This window comes from Rhipicephalus microplus, chromosome X (assembly GCF_043290135.1).
Source record: "Rhipicephalus microplus isolate Deutch F79 chromosome X, USDA_Rmic, whole genome shotgun sequence".
NCBI classification, from domain to species: domain Eukaryota; kingdom Metazoa; phylum Arthropoda; class Arachnida; order Ixodida; family Ixodidae; genus Rhipicephalus; species Rhipicephalus microplus.
Genome location: NC_134710.1, coordinates 214,810,359 through 214,826,677, shown reverse-complemented (window position 1 = coordinate 214,826,677; position 16,319 = coordinate 214,810,359). Strand labels below are relative to the sequence as shown.

At 44.3% G+C, this 16,319-nt stretch overlaps 1 protein-coding gene across 1 annotated transcript in view; it reads right to left on the bottom strand.

Moving 5' to 3' along the window:
* Nucleotides 1–15,655, bottom strand: part of LOC119187361 (aminopeptidase NAALADL1) — a 34,712-nt gene extending 19,057 nt beyond the window's left edge. Inside the window, exons 1-7 of the mRNA XM_075878601.1 lie at nucleotides 15,489–15,655; nucleotides 12,068–12,443; nucleotides 9,541–9,682; nucleotides 8,211–8,333; nucleotides 5,609–5,725; nucleotides 2,926–3,109; nucleotides 699–789 (exon numbers count right to left, since the gene is read on the bottom strand). Coding sequence (XP_075734716.1) covers nucleotides 699–789; nucleotides 2,926–3,109; nucleotides 5,609–5,725; nucleotides 8,211–8,333; nucleotides 9,541–9,682; nucleotides 12,068–12,443; nucleotides 15,489–15,522 — 1,067 coding nt within the window. The 5' untranslated portion in view covers nucleotides 15,523–15,655. The remainder of the gene's footprint in view (nucleotides 1–698; nucleotides 790–2,925; nucleotides 3,110–5,608; nucleotides 5,726–8,210; nucleotides 8,334–9,540; nucleotides 9,683–12,067; nucleotides 12,444–15,488) is intronic.
* Between the last annotated feature and the right edge of the window lie 664 nt (nucleotides 15,656–16,319).

Genomic DNA, 16,319 nt, shown 5'->3' with positions numbered 1-16,319 from the left:
ATTGTTGGAAATATTTTAGTAACATTTTCTCGTAATGTATTGATCCTACCATAACATTATAACTGAGGGATTACTGTGGTGAAATAAAACATCGCCTTAGTTGTTTGTTTCTAAATCGTACAGCCAACATTGACTACTGTCGGAAGTGGGGAGGCTCAGCCCCCCTACATATTCTTGGTGGGGGGCTAGTGCCACCCTTGCCGGCTGATACGCCTGTGCCAAGAGCTCCCGTCGAGATGAGCGCGTTCCAATCGCTTATTTGGCGATCCCGCTCGGATCTGCATGCTCCATTCGACATCCAGCCCAGCGCTCGTGATCTGCTATTGGAAATTAACATTAAATTTTGTGCCGAAATCTCCGAGTGGGACGTCATGGTTTGGAAGTACATTTTCGTGTTTTAGCCAAATTACCTCAACAGAATTACATTAAACTTTAGATGCTACGCGTCTGGCTGCCTCAGAAAACGATGTATTTAATTTTTACATATTTGGAACGACCCTAGTGGACGCCATCAAAAACTGTGACGTCGTGAGTTTGCACTGGACTTTCGAGGCGGCACCACCACCTGCATTTTATTTTTATGCGTTTTCTCGCTTACCAGGCATGTTCTCTAGGTGGGCGAAGAGATTTTGGTATTGTGCAAGATTAACTTACTTATAGGAGAAAATTAGATTTTTTTTCCTTCAAGAGTCACTCACTTCAGGATGCTTCTCGCATCGTCGTAGCTGATCGGCTGTGCAATCGTCTGCGTCATCTCCGCCTCATCGACCATGACGCGATAGAGTGCATCTGTCGAAGAAAAAGACAACGAGGTTTCTAGTCAGGAATTTCGCATCATTGTATTTTGCCTGGTCATAAGAAAGGTCAGTGCTGCAGCACGCAGAATTCTGCTCAAATTCCTATGCTGCTGGTGTTTCGAAAGCTTTGCGACTTCAATATGCCACTACGGCACAGAAAAAAAAAAGACAAACGGTCCCATGTCGATTAATCATCAACCGTAGAAATATTTCAGACCACGCTCCATTCTCTCAGCGTGCTTTTTTTTCTTTAGAATTTAAAGTCTTCTTCACGTCATCCTCAACACTTTTAAAAATCAAATATATGCAAAGACTCAGATATATTTTTCGCCAACAAATCGATTAGTGTTATTCTTAGACTGTTTTGCAGCTTTTGACAAGCAGTGTCACCAGTTGTTTTTTTCATTACATAAAACTTAACTTGTTAAAATAGAGACAGAACATTCCAAAATGAACATAATATTTTCGCTACTATACCACTTTCAGATTTCCTCTGCTGATAATGAAAACTGTAAGCAATGTGTGGTACGTTTTCATTTACCACTGCGCCCAGTCTTTGGTTCTTCATGATTTTGTTGATGTTTGCACAACTTCTGCCTGTGACGTAATAATCCTTCAATCTTGTTACATTGAAGGAAAAAGACAGCGTGAAAACTGGGCAGAAAGGATGACACATTATCAGCGCCGACTATCAATCGAGTGCAGCGTATTGCACCAAAAGATATGTAGGAAGTAAAGTTGGTTGACAAAGGAATAGATGTGACCCTTACAGCATCATGATAAAGGGAGCAACATCACTTCCGTCTCACCTCAAAACAGCGTTAGCGAGCTCGACAAGTGGGCTACATAATCTCTTTCCCCGCCGAGGAGGTCTAGTGGCTAAGGTACTCGGCTGCTGACCCGCAGGTCGCGGGATCGAATCCCAGCTGCGGCGGCTGCTTTTCCGATGGAGGCGGAAATGTTGTAGGCCCATGTGCTCAGATTCGGGTGCACGTTAAAGAACCCCAGGTGGTCGAAATTTCCGGAGCCCTCCAACTACGGCGTCTCTCATAATCATATGGTGGTTTTGGGACTTTAGAACCTTATATATCAATAAATCAATGATAATCTCTTTTGCAGGGGTTAAGGAATGAACAACTTATTTTTTTAGATGAATCTGAACAGCGTCTCGATTGGGGAACAGTCTGGCTTTCTTTAAGATGTATCCAAAGTGAATAATATGCTACGATATCCAGGGTTGAAAGACGAAACTGTGACCTCACGCTCAGTCACGGAATCCCGTAGCCACTGACTGCAGTGAGTCTTCCCAGAAATGATATGGAACAAAAGGTGCATAATGTCACTTGAGAGACGAGTTGCGTTGTAGCGTGAAGCAAAGCAGCCAATACATGAGCTCAAGCAAGACACATCGACGTAGAAAACGTGGGCAGCGACGAGGCGACGTCAAACAAAACGACATTCAACATGCATTTACGTGAGATCGTTGCGCCCAGATGCGCCGACGAGAACAACTGGCAAGCTTCCAAGTTGGAATGCCCAGGGCATGAACATCGCTACAATGGTGAAGTGTGCGAGAGTCTGAGAAATGAAGCCTCCAGGAGAATCAGCCGCCATGGTGGCAAGAAGTTCGTCAGCCGGGTGGCACGTCATTTTCTTGGTGGCTTAACGTGCAGCGCCCATACTGCTGCCATTCATTGCAGTTACTCGCGCACATGGTGAATGTCCGAAACGTAGAATGTCTTTGATGCCTTCTGAATAAATTAGCAGTCATTCACGATTTTCCCGCTTCAAAACGGTCATATATAGGAAGCCAAAACTCTGCCATATCATAACACCTCCATCTATACCTCAGTTGTAGCCGCAAATACTGCGTTGTGCATCACTCATTTCAATGTCCTAGACGGGACCTACGAGTAAATAAATAAATAAATAAAGTTTTCGTGAGTCATCACGGTGTACGCAGGTATCCAACACGCATATGCACGCGCTCGTGCCGACAGGTACGTTCTGTCTCGTTTCTACACGAAGGCCTTCGGACTCTCTTGCTGCGATTGTTTGCTGCGTTTGGCCGGAGCGTTCATGCTGTCGGAACAGACGCGCCAAGCCAAACTAACAAATCACAGCTTACCAACGGCCGGGTATCCAGGTGTCAAGGGGTCTCCCCGCATGTAGGCGGCACTTCCTCGCTGGATGGCACTGCCACTGATCCATATCGAGTCGGGGAAGGGCTGGGTGTCACCTCGCGGTGCCAGGTCACTGGCGTCAGGGAAGACTACCACAGCTGCGGCGCCTAACCGTTCTGCGTTGCGCACCTGCGTGTAACACAACACTCATGGAAACGCTGACTCCCGCGTTATGATCGTCATTTCGCATCATTTCATGAAAGGTGACGGACAGGGGGATCTCCAGTCCTGTTTTCTCCTCTCGTATCAGGGGGCGCAGTTTAACAACCATGCTAAACTAACTAAACAAAGTAGAACACGTAGAGTGTCTCATGAATGTAAACAATCACAACGTGCATAGTAAAAACACAAGCGCGTGTGTTTAGTGGTTAAAATATAGCATGAAACATGGCATGTCCCATCACATGTTCATAGTATATTTGTCATGTTTCCACCATTCAACCATAGTCTTTCAATACTTTTTCTTGAGGGGCTATGATGAAACGTTCAGTTGTGAGTGTGCAGACTTTCACTTGTGTTTGTCCGTGTTCAATAGCGCTGTTAATAAGCCTGTAAAATGAATGTAAACCAACTAATCTGACTTAGCGCCTTAATTCAGTGTATGCGTGTTAGGGAATCTCCTCTAGCAACGAATGAGAAGTTTAAAACTACACCCATCTATATCCCGAAGGGCACAATTATCGCCAGCACCAGCCTCATACACAGTGTGCCGCTACGTATATGTGCGCGTATTGCCTTACAGACGCACTCGCACTTCGTTATACTTTGCAAGTTCGTGAGTTATAGCGTAGTGAATGGGTACTTCACAGCTATACTTGCATTAGGCTACCAGGGTACGTTTACAACCGCTAATGTCACGCACACATGTACTGCTTCTCTCACGGCAAGCTTGAGGCATCCAACGAGACGCAGAATATGCCAAGCGAATGAGAAAGCCATAGGAACAGGGCCCGATAATCATATCGGATTCCACTTCAAAAGGTGAAGTCTTAGTGTCCTTCAAGCTTTTTTATATTAACGTGCACCGACATCAAACCTTACACGGGCCTCTAGCAAAATCGTCTTTATCAAATGCGGCCGCTGCGGACAGTATCGAAGCCTTCGGGTCCGTAGCGGAACGCCGTATACACTGAGCAACCGCGGTGGTACTAAAATGGTTTTCACTTGTCAATCAGTGTTTTGCGCAATCCAAACGTTAACGACAAAATTGTTAGGGTAGGGTGAGGTAGAATGTGACGACAAAAGTTTGGAAATAGTGAGTATCGTTTTTTATTTCACTCTTTACCAATATACCTGAATGCAAAAACTTTCCTTTGTATATACACGGTACGGGCTTCATAAATATTACCATGTTGCCCCAGTTCAAAGGGGTGTTTGAAATATAAAAAAAATGCACCAACGTGGCTCATTTTTCCCCAATCTGCGGGGAAAAACAAGACCCAGCGTGGGGCAAAACGAGACAGTGTGGAAAATTTCATCCCTTCAGATTTTGCAGTAAAGGCACCTGAAGTTCACTCTATGGGTCCCCACGCAGTCTTCAATAGCCCACTCCTTGCATTCCACGCAATGAATACAGACAGAAACCAGCGCCGTGTTGCTCCTAGCAGATCAAGCACCCCCAGTCTATCTTTGTGCTAATGGTATCTTTCGTTGAACGCTTGCACTTCATTGAATTATTCAATGATAGGCGATGCTAGTAATGTTCTCACGTATCTTCTTCGCATCTTTTTGTCATTTTGATGCAGAAATGCACGGGCATTTTGTGGTTTTAAATTTCGTCAGCCGGGCTTTGTGAAGCGATCAATTTTGGATTTCTTATCGCTTGTTATTTTTTTTTAATCTCGCTATTAAAAAAAAAAACGAGGTCAACCATGCGCACCGCTGCTGCTTCGCATCCCAACGGTGTTTCCTTTGGAGAGATGGTCCATAATTTTTTTGATGTCGTTTTTTCACACTTGGGGCTCTATATAACATTTTATTATGCGTCGTAACCCTCCTAAAGTATATAATTAATATAAGTAATTGGTTCATTTATTAAAACACCCTCTAAACCATTTTGATGCCTTTTTGTCATGTTTTGCTCCTCCCACATGCCCAAATTCAAAAAAGAAAAAAGTTCCGCTTTGCATCATGCACAAAATTAACCAAACTTTTGGTGCTATGTAGTAGCTCGTAGTCTAAAGTAATGAAATAAATACGTAAGTTGTTGTACTGACCTCGGAGTAGCTTCATGCACGGATCTAAAAATTTGGCTGAGCAGAATATCACCCCTTTTTAATGGGTCACGAACACACTGACACCAGCCATGTAATTTTTCTACGCAAAGGCTGTGAGAAATAACAAACTTATACACATGAAAATATAAACAACTATTAGCACTTATCGCTCAGATAGAGAAACAAAGAAAAGTAGTTTTTGTACTAGCTACAGAAGTCGTCAAAGTCAAAATGTTGTGTTCTGCCCCGTTTTTCATTTTACCCCACCCTGTATACCCTACATCTAATTTCCTGAAATAGTTGTATTTACAAAGCAAGCCATACGTGAGTGAAGTCTTTTTTTTTACATGCAATTGTTTATGAAGCTCAAGCGTCTTACGAAAAAAAAAGAATAATAAAAGCTCATCTGTACCTTTTGTCCACTGGTTATTTTCCCAGACCGGACTATCATAACCTTGCCGTGCAGGTCCGCATTTCCGAAGAAGTTGTAGTCTTGAACTCTGCCGTAGTTAACATACACTACGAGTCCCTGAGTAGGAAAAGGAGAAAAACAAATAGGCACAAAGTGTAATTCGGAATCTGTGACGTTACAAAATTCTGGTGACAATCACTAAAGTCAAAATGTTTTACGAAGCAAAGCCCTAGTCCCCATCACGCGGCATGCATTTCATGCAAATATTGACCATCTTAAAAGCCTAGTCGCTCATCTAATTAAAGGGACACTAAAGGTAACTATCAAGTCAATATTGATTGTAGAAATAGCGGCCCAAAAACCTCGTAGCGTTACTTTTGTGCCAATGAAGGACCTATTTTGAAATAAAATGACGTTTTAGTGGTCCTCATCGCGTTAGCGCACTTCAAATTACCCGCCTCAAGGAAAGGACCAACCGGACCGACACACATCACTGTTGCCGCGCACAACGTTGCCCGGCTTTACTGCGCTGGTAGCAGCAGACCAAAAGCAGCGGGAGTCACAGCAGCAACAATGGCCTTTGATCAATTTTCCGCCATTTGGTCCGACATTTTAGACGTTTTTCGTTTAACTGCGCCCCGCTAGATGGCCTTACCTGTCCAGTGTAAATACGCGAAAATTGGATTTTTGAACCACTCGCATCATTACCCATAGTAACGTCCGGCAGTTCTTTTTTCAAGAATCAAACACAAACGAACAAGCAGAATATTATTGCACCTCTTGATACACAGAAGCTTCTTTAATTAGTGCAGCTAGATCGATTACTAGTGATTAATTGTAGGCGGTTCGTCTAATGCAATCGGGGTCATTTCGAAAATGTCCTACTGCGGCGCATGTATTCTTGTGCACGTACCTTAATTTCTGGGTAATTAGGGTACTGTTGCTGGTAATATTGTCCTTTTATATGTTGTCGTACACTGAGCTTTTACTCTGACGTAAATCGTTATTTGATTTTAGTGTCTCTTTAATAGATATAAATGGAACATATGGGTGTGACAGCTTGGACTAGTTGGTATGGCAAGACGATAGTTTTAGCGCGAGAACAAAACGACGACACAGAGACAAGAAGTCCTTCGTGTCCTTCTTGTCTCTGTGTCGTCGTTTTGTTCTCGCGCTATAACTATCGTCACGGAACATATAGTGCAGCTTTTTATGCGTTTCCCGTTTCACATACATGCTCGACACTTTTTCACAAGTAGGTGGCCTTCTGTTGTAGTTTGCACCTTTAAAAGGTCGTCCTTAGTGGAGATGGCAGTGTCGGTGCCCATGGTAGAGATAAGGACATTGATCGTTTTTTTTTTTTCAATGACAGTGATAAGGAGAGACATTTTTAGCGGCACTGCCTTTTAGAAGAAATCAAAACTAAACATATTTCTATAGTGCCAGGACATAGTTTTGAACCAAGTCGCGACCATTATTGAAAAGGGAATAAAAAAGTGCGATCTTTCGAGCTCTTATGAGACAGAACTCAACTAGTGGTGGCAATGGCACCATAAAGGCTTGCTCTTTACTTGCGAACGTTTTCACTTTTGTTCGAGGCATCGTCTGGCTGCCTCCCGCACCTCACGCATCATCCTGGCACGCTTATGCTGTCACAGTCAACTTACGCTTATGAACTCTGCGCCGACAGCTGAGAGTACAACGAGCCACACCAATAGGAATCGATACCACAGCGAACGCCAACATTCAAATCGAGCGATATAACACAGCCACGTGCATGTACATGCGGCTCTAACGTATGTGCCCATTTATTCTCATTTCCGCTGTTCAGCTTTTCTCGGGATAGCTACGACGTCGCTCATTCGCTGTCGCAGATAATTAGCAATCTCAACACAATCCTAATGCCAAAATTCACAAACATTATATTGCTATTTGAATCCAGCAAGCGCAACTTCACATTCGCTTTCTGGAGCAGGTTTGCGCATAGAAACAAATTGGCCGAAAATAGCTGAGTTGAAGTATCACCTTCATCAGGTAAAAATTATTACGGGACAATATTTTATTGCAGGTGTGGCAGACGCACACATTATGGGGGATGATCTTGTTTTCGCTGCGCAGACACCCGATAATATGAAAAAAAATATTGCAGCATATCCATGAAGTGAATGATGATGAGTGTGGCGAAGCGGACAGACGGACGCACAGACAGAGAGACGGACATAGGGACGGACGGACGCTTCGCCTCATCATTCACTCCATGGATATGCTGTGAGGCCGTTTTTATTGACATGCAATGCAATGCAACTGGCTTCTACGACGACACGAGGCATACGACTCACAGAGCTTCGACCCTAAAAAATGCGAGTAATGCACCTAGAAACTTTTCGTAAACTACAGCCAGTGCTCATTGGTGCCCTATTCCTCCGTCCGTATCATCATCTTTCTGAACTTTTAAGTCTCATTCAGGTCGGGCATGTGCATCCCATAAGCATACCGCACGAGCAGCGAGTGCGAAACAACGCTAGCAATTACAGATCAGCCCTGACAGAGGAATTGGCGAAGGTGAACGGACGTCGAAATAGTGTATAGTTGTCTCCCTTACCCTGCCTGTACCGCTCGCCGCATAGGCCAAGTATGCAGGGGGGATGTACGTCTTTCCTGCTAGCACCATGGAATCTCTGGAGGCGCACGTTAGAAGCAACTGGTTGTCCTTGTACAGCATCACCTAGAGAGAGACGGCTCTTGAGCATGTGAAGCACGCGTGCAATACGATTCCTCGTGAAACGAGTGCAGGATAACTTAGCACCACTCAAGGAACGGTATTACAGTTAAAATGGATCATTATAAAGTAACTATGAATGCTTAATTTAGCACACTCTTTTACTTTGGTGCCTGCCTACTATAAAGTGTGACTGTAAGGGCGACTTTTTATACAACAAAGTAGGACAACAGACGCTGATAAATGCCATCAAAATCTGGATAATAGGTTAAACACATGAGTGAAGAAAAGAAATCGTAACTGCTGAAGAAGAGGTGGCACATGATGTAGAGTCTTAATTATAGTATTGCCATGCATGAGTGGAGTCCTACATGTGAAGGTGCAATATTTACTCCGAATAGCAGCGCTGACATTAGATAAGTAAAATAAGCAGAGTTATAAAATACCTCACTAAATTATTTAACCTAGGGCTAACGCAACAAGACGGTATACGAGCAATCCTTCCTCCAATGCAAAATCTAGTTTCACAACGCCATGGGTCGGGATTTTACTGCTTACTATAATATAGCCTTAAGCTAGGGGCACGACAGGCGTGCTTGAATATAAACAAATATCAGAATAACAGCAAAATATAAGGATATAGTTCGGTTTATAGCAAACATGCAAGCCACCCTCAAACTTGAAGCCACCATTTAAGCCGAAAGTAGGACTCGCCCTCTTTTCAAGTTCGTTTCAATAGGATGTACATTTCGTCCTGCAGTAATGGAATTTGTGCATAAGGACTCTGCGGCTGCGGCAACCACGCCCCCGTAGACGTGGCTATAGTGAAAATCCAAGGTCGCTTCTCAGTTGCCCCTGAATCGCAGACGCAACCTTAGCGGCAAATATACCGACTTAGAGGCCAACGACATCCCAGTGGTTCGCATTCATCACGTTCTGTTAAAAAAAGCCACTCCTGTAGTTCGAAAAACTCATTGTCGACGAAAACAAGTACACCGCTCAACACCAACTTGTGGTTTATGCAATACTCAAGGGAAAAAAAGGGAAAAGAGGGACAAGTACGATATAATGGTCTGGCTTAAGCACGAGATTTTAAATATGCTTGCGTCAGTTTTCTAAGCCCAAACCATGTATACGTTTACTGACGTTCGAAAACTCCTGCGTGGTTCCTGCCATGAACTCGCCTCATCGATATATACAGAGACCTGCTTACCTTGTTTTCCATCGATGTGTTGGGTCGACTCGTGAGGACCATGTACATGGGCTCCCTCACCACATCCATGCCAATGTCTTTCCAGTACTTAGCCACTGACCTTATGAGGTCCATTCCACCGGCGTTTTTTGAGGTCAAGTTACTGCGAAGGACGTAAGCTTGATCTAACCAGGCGCTTCAAGTTCACACGTCGGCATTCGCGCACAGGGGCTCCGAATCAAAGAAAGGTTAGGGGTGGGCTGGGGGTAGTGCAGAACAGGCATTGGCAAGGTTAATTTTCTATAATTTGTGTTCGAGCAAACATGACAGAGGAGTGATGAACAGCATCTTGGTTTGACGGCAGCTATAGTATACGGACAACATTGCACAACAAAATTGGGAGTCTTTGCAAGAAATATCTACCGAATCATTCGTGTTCACTTCGGTTCTTTGCTGAAGCGATAGCGATTGAATCGAGTGCAACAGCGGATTCTTATACTTTTTTTTTTCAAGCAATACCCTCCGTATGTAGAGCCACAGCACACCACAGACACATTCTCGGGTTGTCGGATGTAGATTACACCATGGGCAAACATAACACAGCCGCAATTACCATGCGCGCGTCGCACCTACTATTAGGTTGACAATGCCAAAGAAAACAGAGGACTTGAGTAGAGGTGCGAGAGGTGGAGAAAGGGCATACAGTAAGATATGTGACACTCGTGTCCGACGTACGGTGTATGGTGACAGTGACATTAAAGGGGCCGTGCAACACTTTCTAAGGATGGGTAGAAAACGCTGCCAATTGGTAGTCATGTCTTTTAAGAACATGCGAACGAAACATTGTATCGCAGCACGCGACCTTAAATTTACAATTGATTCTCATAGTCAGCTATAGATATCCCTCACCCTTCTCTCTACAAATGTCATAAACCCAAATGACCGCGTCACAAACCGATCATTAGCTTATTTGAACATCGCGAATTGAAATAGCTACGGGGACGTTGTGGGAGGCCGCTACGTGTCCGCTCTCTCTCTCCTGATCACACTGAAAGTAGCCCATGTAGTTGAAGAAAAAGAAGAAGAAAAAAGTGCTCCAGGTCATGACGTGCGCTAACGAACGGGTGTACCATTTTGCGCCCTTGCCATCTTTCTCCCCCTTGCGCAGCTTTCAGCGCGCTCGCGGGTTTGAAAGGAAAAATTAGTGCTTGAAACGTGGGACAAACCACTGTAACACCACTGGTACTTGTGGAGATACCAAAAACTTTTGCGGCTGTCGATTCGTGAGGCAATAAATTTCTTTAATGAAGCCTTTCGATGATTACTTAAATAACTGTTGCGGGGCCCATATAGGTCAACTTACCTTAAGTTTGCGATGTTCCAACACGTTCCGTCAGAATTTTCTCTCATACGCATCGCACACAGTTTAGACTTGGTTAACAAGTCACATTGAGTGGCACGTGTCTTCTGCTCAAGCACTGACCCCTGGCAACACAGGAGGAGCTCGTTGGTCTGTCTCCTCATATATCTTGTAGTGTATCTTTTGCTAAGCCCGATGCTTTGAAGATCATGAGCGCTATCGCCTTCACTACAATGCAAGATTCGTTGGCTTCTGCCTTAATAGAGGACATGTCCCGGTAGAAGGGAGTGCTTTGTAATTATTCCAGATTGGATATCCAAGACGTGTTAGTAAGGTATTAAGAACTGAGTTTTTGCGGCAAGTGAGACTTATGCACAATGGTTAAGCATAGTGTGCTTAAGTCAAGGCTAGACACGGTCCGCTAAGAAACTATAGGATCCTTTTGACGTCGAAGGGATCTTAGTTTATTAGCGGATTATTTCTCGCCAAAATGATAAACACTTGTCAATCGATTCGCGCCGTCTACCAAGATACTTGAAAAAAGCACTGCCGAGTGAACGCCCGCCTAATGCGAGTTTTGGGGAAACGTTTTTCGGTGAAAATTCGCACAGTGATTCACGTTAAATGCAGAACGTTCCGAATGTTTCTTTTTTTATATGTTGCTCTCGTTACATGATAGCCGGCCAGAAACTTTCACGTTGCTTCCTTTCCCAGCATGTAGGTGCATTATGGACTTATGGCGTTTCCGAGAAGGAGCGGGAGCACCTTATGGCAGGACTATGGAAGCTACTATCGAGCTAAAAAAACATAGCTGAACCACACACGATATACGCAAGTCGGCATATGTTTCTTTACCTAACACCAATGAAAGAAGAGAATTTTCGAGAGCTCGTTTTGTTGCTTGACACGACCGTAAAGAAAACAAGCATATAATGAAGGAAACATTAATTGTACTGTTCTGAGTGTCTATCGTAGTGATTATAATATATAGATCTTAAGAAAGTAGTGTGGGCGAAAAGAGCCGCTGACAGGGACCGCACCTGCGACCTTTCCTATATGCCTCCATTAACAGTCGGTTTTCATTAGGGTTACCTTAAACCAGTACTTTAGCGACGTGTGTGGCAGATAAGATACATTCTTTTCCCACGAGGAAAAGACACGCGTATCAGCGATATAAGGGGTGCTCACAAAAACTGGTTCCTGATGCCCCTCGCTGTGATGTTGTGCATAACAGCCCTGTAGATCCGGTCATGCTGGTGATACTTCTCGGTGGAGATCTGGTCGTGGATGCTGAGAAGGCGGCTCATGGTGTCCGTCACGACGGGTTTCTCACTCAGCTTGAACAGGTACCAGAGCATGAAGGTAGTCGCCACGGCGGCGAAGAGCACCCAGCAGATTACCCACTTGAGCAGTAGCCGCTCCGCGGGCGTGCGCGTGTACTGCTTGCGCTGCTGTATAGCGGCCATGCGCACTTTCTCCGCCAGGGTCGGCGACATAGGGCCACCCGGTGACATCACAGCCATCGGCGTCATGCTGGCGCGCCTCTGGAGGGCCATCGGCTGCCCTGCACGCAAAGCAACGCTCTCCAGATGCCCAGCCTCGGCAGTGACAGCAAGCGAAGCCATAAGTCCCTCTGTGAAATTATCGTACGTTTATCTCATCTCAATCGACCATTTCGGGGGTCTTCAACCTGCCCTAAATTTTGCCTTTTGTATGTGTGTATATACACGCACACACATACAAACACACAGACGAACACATAAAAATAGGAGTCGGTTTCGTGGGAGAAATTTCCGGCAAGGAACCGCTGGCTTTCCAACAGTACACATCGGCAAATATGCGACAAACTGAAATGCACGCAATCAAAAACTAAGGAAGGACTTGTACAGCAAACGAGACAAGATCAATAAAAACAGTGCAACGCATCTTCGTTGGATATAAAACAATCTTTTGTTAAAGCGTCGTGCCTTTTTTCAGGGGGGGGGGGGGGGGGTGAGAGCAATGTCACACTTCTTTGTCAAGTTTTGTTATAGCCCAATTACACGTGTGAGTGTGCTGCCTTGCGCAAACAACTTCGATGAACTAAAAACCATCAAGATAATCTTATAATATTTCGATAAGATTACGCGCACAACGCAAATATTACAGGTTGTTCTGGAACATACGCGCTGTTAGCGACAATGCTGGAACATTCAACGGCACATGTATAAATGCCGACGTACATTACCGCTTGTCAGTTCTTGAACGACCAACGCTCTGTTCACCTCCATCAGTGTCAGTGCGTATTGCTGTAATCAGACTTTCCGTTTACCGGCCACCCTTCAAATTCGGCCTAATAAAGAGTTTAATGTTGGGCATACCAGCTGCTGTCTTCGTTAACGTTGTGACCCACTTACAATACAGTGAGGCACATTACTCAAAAAATACACTCGCAACTACAGAATTTATTGTTCAATTTCCACGGGTGAAAACAAGGTAGCATGTATCATATTTATGAAGAAACGAAGCAATTTAGTTTTAAAAAACTATGGTAATATAAATGCCATCAGAATATGGAGACATATGAAAACGTGATGAAAGGGAAACAAGATTAGGAAATTTTAGATGCAAGTTTTATTAATGCTGTTTCCGGCGCAATGTTATTTCTGTTTCATAAGTTTAGTAACTCCGAAATTTTGTCTGAACATTTGTGAAACATGAATGGTTCTACACCATTTCACTTTCCAAGTTTCTACATGATGGACGAAAGAACACTTCCAACGCCTCTTCTATGTGCGGAAGGTAAGTACAAAGAAGTAGTTAATTTCTGAATGATTGATTCTGGAACAAGCAGGTACGACGCTGTAAAAAGGGCACTAAAAAGTTGGTCATTAGGACAAAGGCGACTAACACGAGCCCGCCGATAAGAAACCCCCACACTATCCACAATGAGACAGTTGTTCGACATGAGTTCCCAAACGATCATTCTCGGCTTTTCGCAACGCTATCGAGCACTCGTGTTGTCTTGTTGCCATCGTTTATCTTGCGTTTTCGTTAGCAGCGCTCTTTTGGAAAGTTTATTTTGATTCGTATAAAACTGCAGCGTAATGCAAGTATTTGGTTGAGATGTATATACATACAAGACAAAGAAACAATATCTACCAGTCACTAGCAAACTTTAGATAAATATCTGATGGACACTATTAATGGCGACCGATCAATACCCAGCAGGTCGACGGTTGCTAAATATACTTTTGAGTACAATTTCGCTCGGTGAATACCCACAAGTGCAGCAGGTTCATCGGGGATGGAGCTCTTCAGCTGCGATCGTATAAATGCGCGTTCACAAGCTAAGCGAACGCAACCAATTAGATCCTGAATCTGCACCAGCGAACACTCTTCTTTGCAATCATCGCAATTTTATTTCATTCAAAACAATATTTGGTGGCAATTTTTCCATAATATTCCCACTGAAGCTGCCTCTAACTATGAACTCCCGCATAAATTTTCACTGTTTCACCCATTATTATTATGATTATTAAAAATAGAATGAAACGCGGAATAGAGAACTTAAAGATGTACGCGTCGATAGGCCGCATAGTTTTTGTCATGCGACGCAGTCGTCTTGAGATGGCGGTGTTTATCCTGCTGTAGCTCTAATCACCAAACTTCACTTATGTTTATGCAAGAACATCCATGGCTGCTTTCATTGTGCCAGCGAGCCGATTTGTCCCAGCTGCCGACAAAACCTCGGATGTCCCCTGCTCTGCGCACTCAATGCGGTGGGAAGTGAACGCTGGCAACGTTCACGCGAACGTAAGAGCGCAAAGCCTTACGCATAAGTGTCTCCTCAAAAATTGACACGGTTTAAAAAACTGTTCTCAAAACCACCAGCGACTTAATTAAACCGAGATTCCAAATCCATAAATAAAGAAGGACGCCTACGTTCACATTGGTGCTGCAGCTATCATTGGCATTATGACACGAATTACGGATACACCATTAAAAATATCCCGAGAGGTCTGTCGCATCATTGAAAAGCGCGCAAACCCAGCACAAGCAAATAAGCGGGTGACACGTCGCTTTTCATCGAGATTGCAGTCGTATTCTCCGCGATATTTAAATCGGATTTTTTTTTCTGTCGAGACTGTTTTTTGATAGACGCAAAGCACCGTTGAGAGGGATCCAAACCGCAAAACGGCAGCTGTCTATTCATGAAGCCGGCTATCACACCATCTTCTCTTCTGGAAACGCTTGATGTACACAATTTGGGAAATGGGTGCCGTGAGGAAGAATGCGCCTCTTTCGTCGCCCCCGCACGCTTGTGTACACCACCCTTTTGGCACTAAGACTCCCAGATAATAATGAAATCTGGCTCTTTTTTAGGCACGACCCGTAAACACTGCTCCCGAGGACGTGACGTGAGCAATCTCATCGCCTTAATGACTTGAACACACCACAGTTACATAATTTCGACGAAGCATATGCACATCCGAATGATCGACAACGGCCGCCATTGCTGATCTCATCTGGCCGACCAGTGATTCTCGGCATGGTTGCGGGTAAAACGCGCAAAAGCGCACTAGTACCCTTCCTCAGGCTAGTGCTTAGCTCGAGTAAAAGCACTCACCATAACCGCCGACGGGTTGAGGCGTGCGGTACATCCTGGTTGGGACCGCTCGCGGAAAGGCCACCGCTTCAAGAACGATGCCCGGGTGGCTCTGCCGCTTTTCTTCTTCCTCCCCCAGCGTCTCGCCCAGCTGCTCGATTTTTCTCTTCTTCCTGTCCAAGATTGACGGTGTTCATGCAGCCGACTTGAATCGATCAAACAGTTTAATATTGATTCTGCTGTTTTTATAATTATATCTTCATTCAACGTCCTCATTTTAATTGGGAACTTTTGCTCGAAGGAATCTGCAGAAGCGTTTTTATTGGCCTTTTAAGGCTGTATGTTTCACTGCAATCTAATTTTGATGAACATGTATCTGCGGATATCAGCAGCTCCATAGCTGTCACGGTGGTCGCCGGAAGTGCAGGTTTTTGTTCGTGCTCCACCCGCAAAATAGTACGCTCGATATATGGGAAATCGGTGAGCTTGGCCCTGTTTGTACAACGTCACCTTGCACGTGCAAAGAAAAACGCCGAGGCCTAAACGTTCACGGGCAATCAAAAGGCTGACATTATTCAGATAAAAACTGCCATAAGTATTTAGATGAAAGCAGAGTTGCACTTGGCATACTAAAAAGAAGAGCCAGAACTCAAGCTAAATGGTAGGCAATATATAGTTGGGGCACGGATACATTGAATTCAGTAACATTCATAGAAATAAAAAATTATTGCACAGCTAAGCTACATGAGGTTGATTTCGTGGTTCTATATCTACCACGTGTGCTGACAGAAACATTCCAATGTAATGTAAATAAAGGGGTAGAGCAACCCTTTTCCGAGTTATGTTGTAATA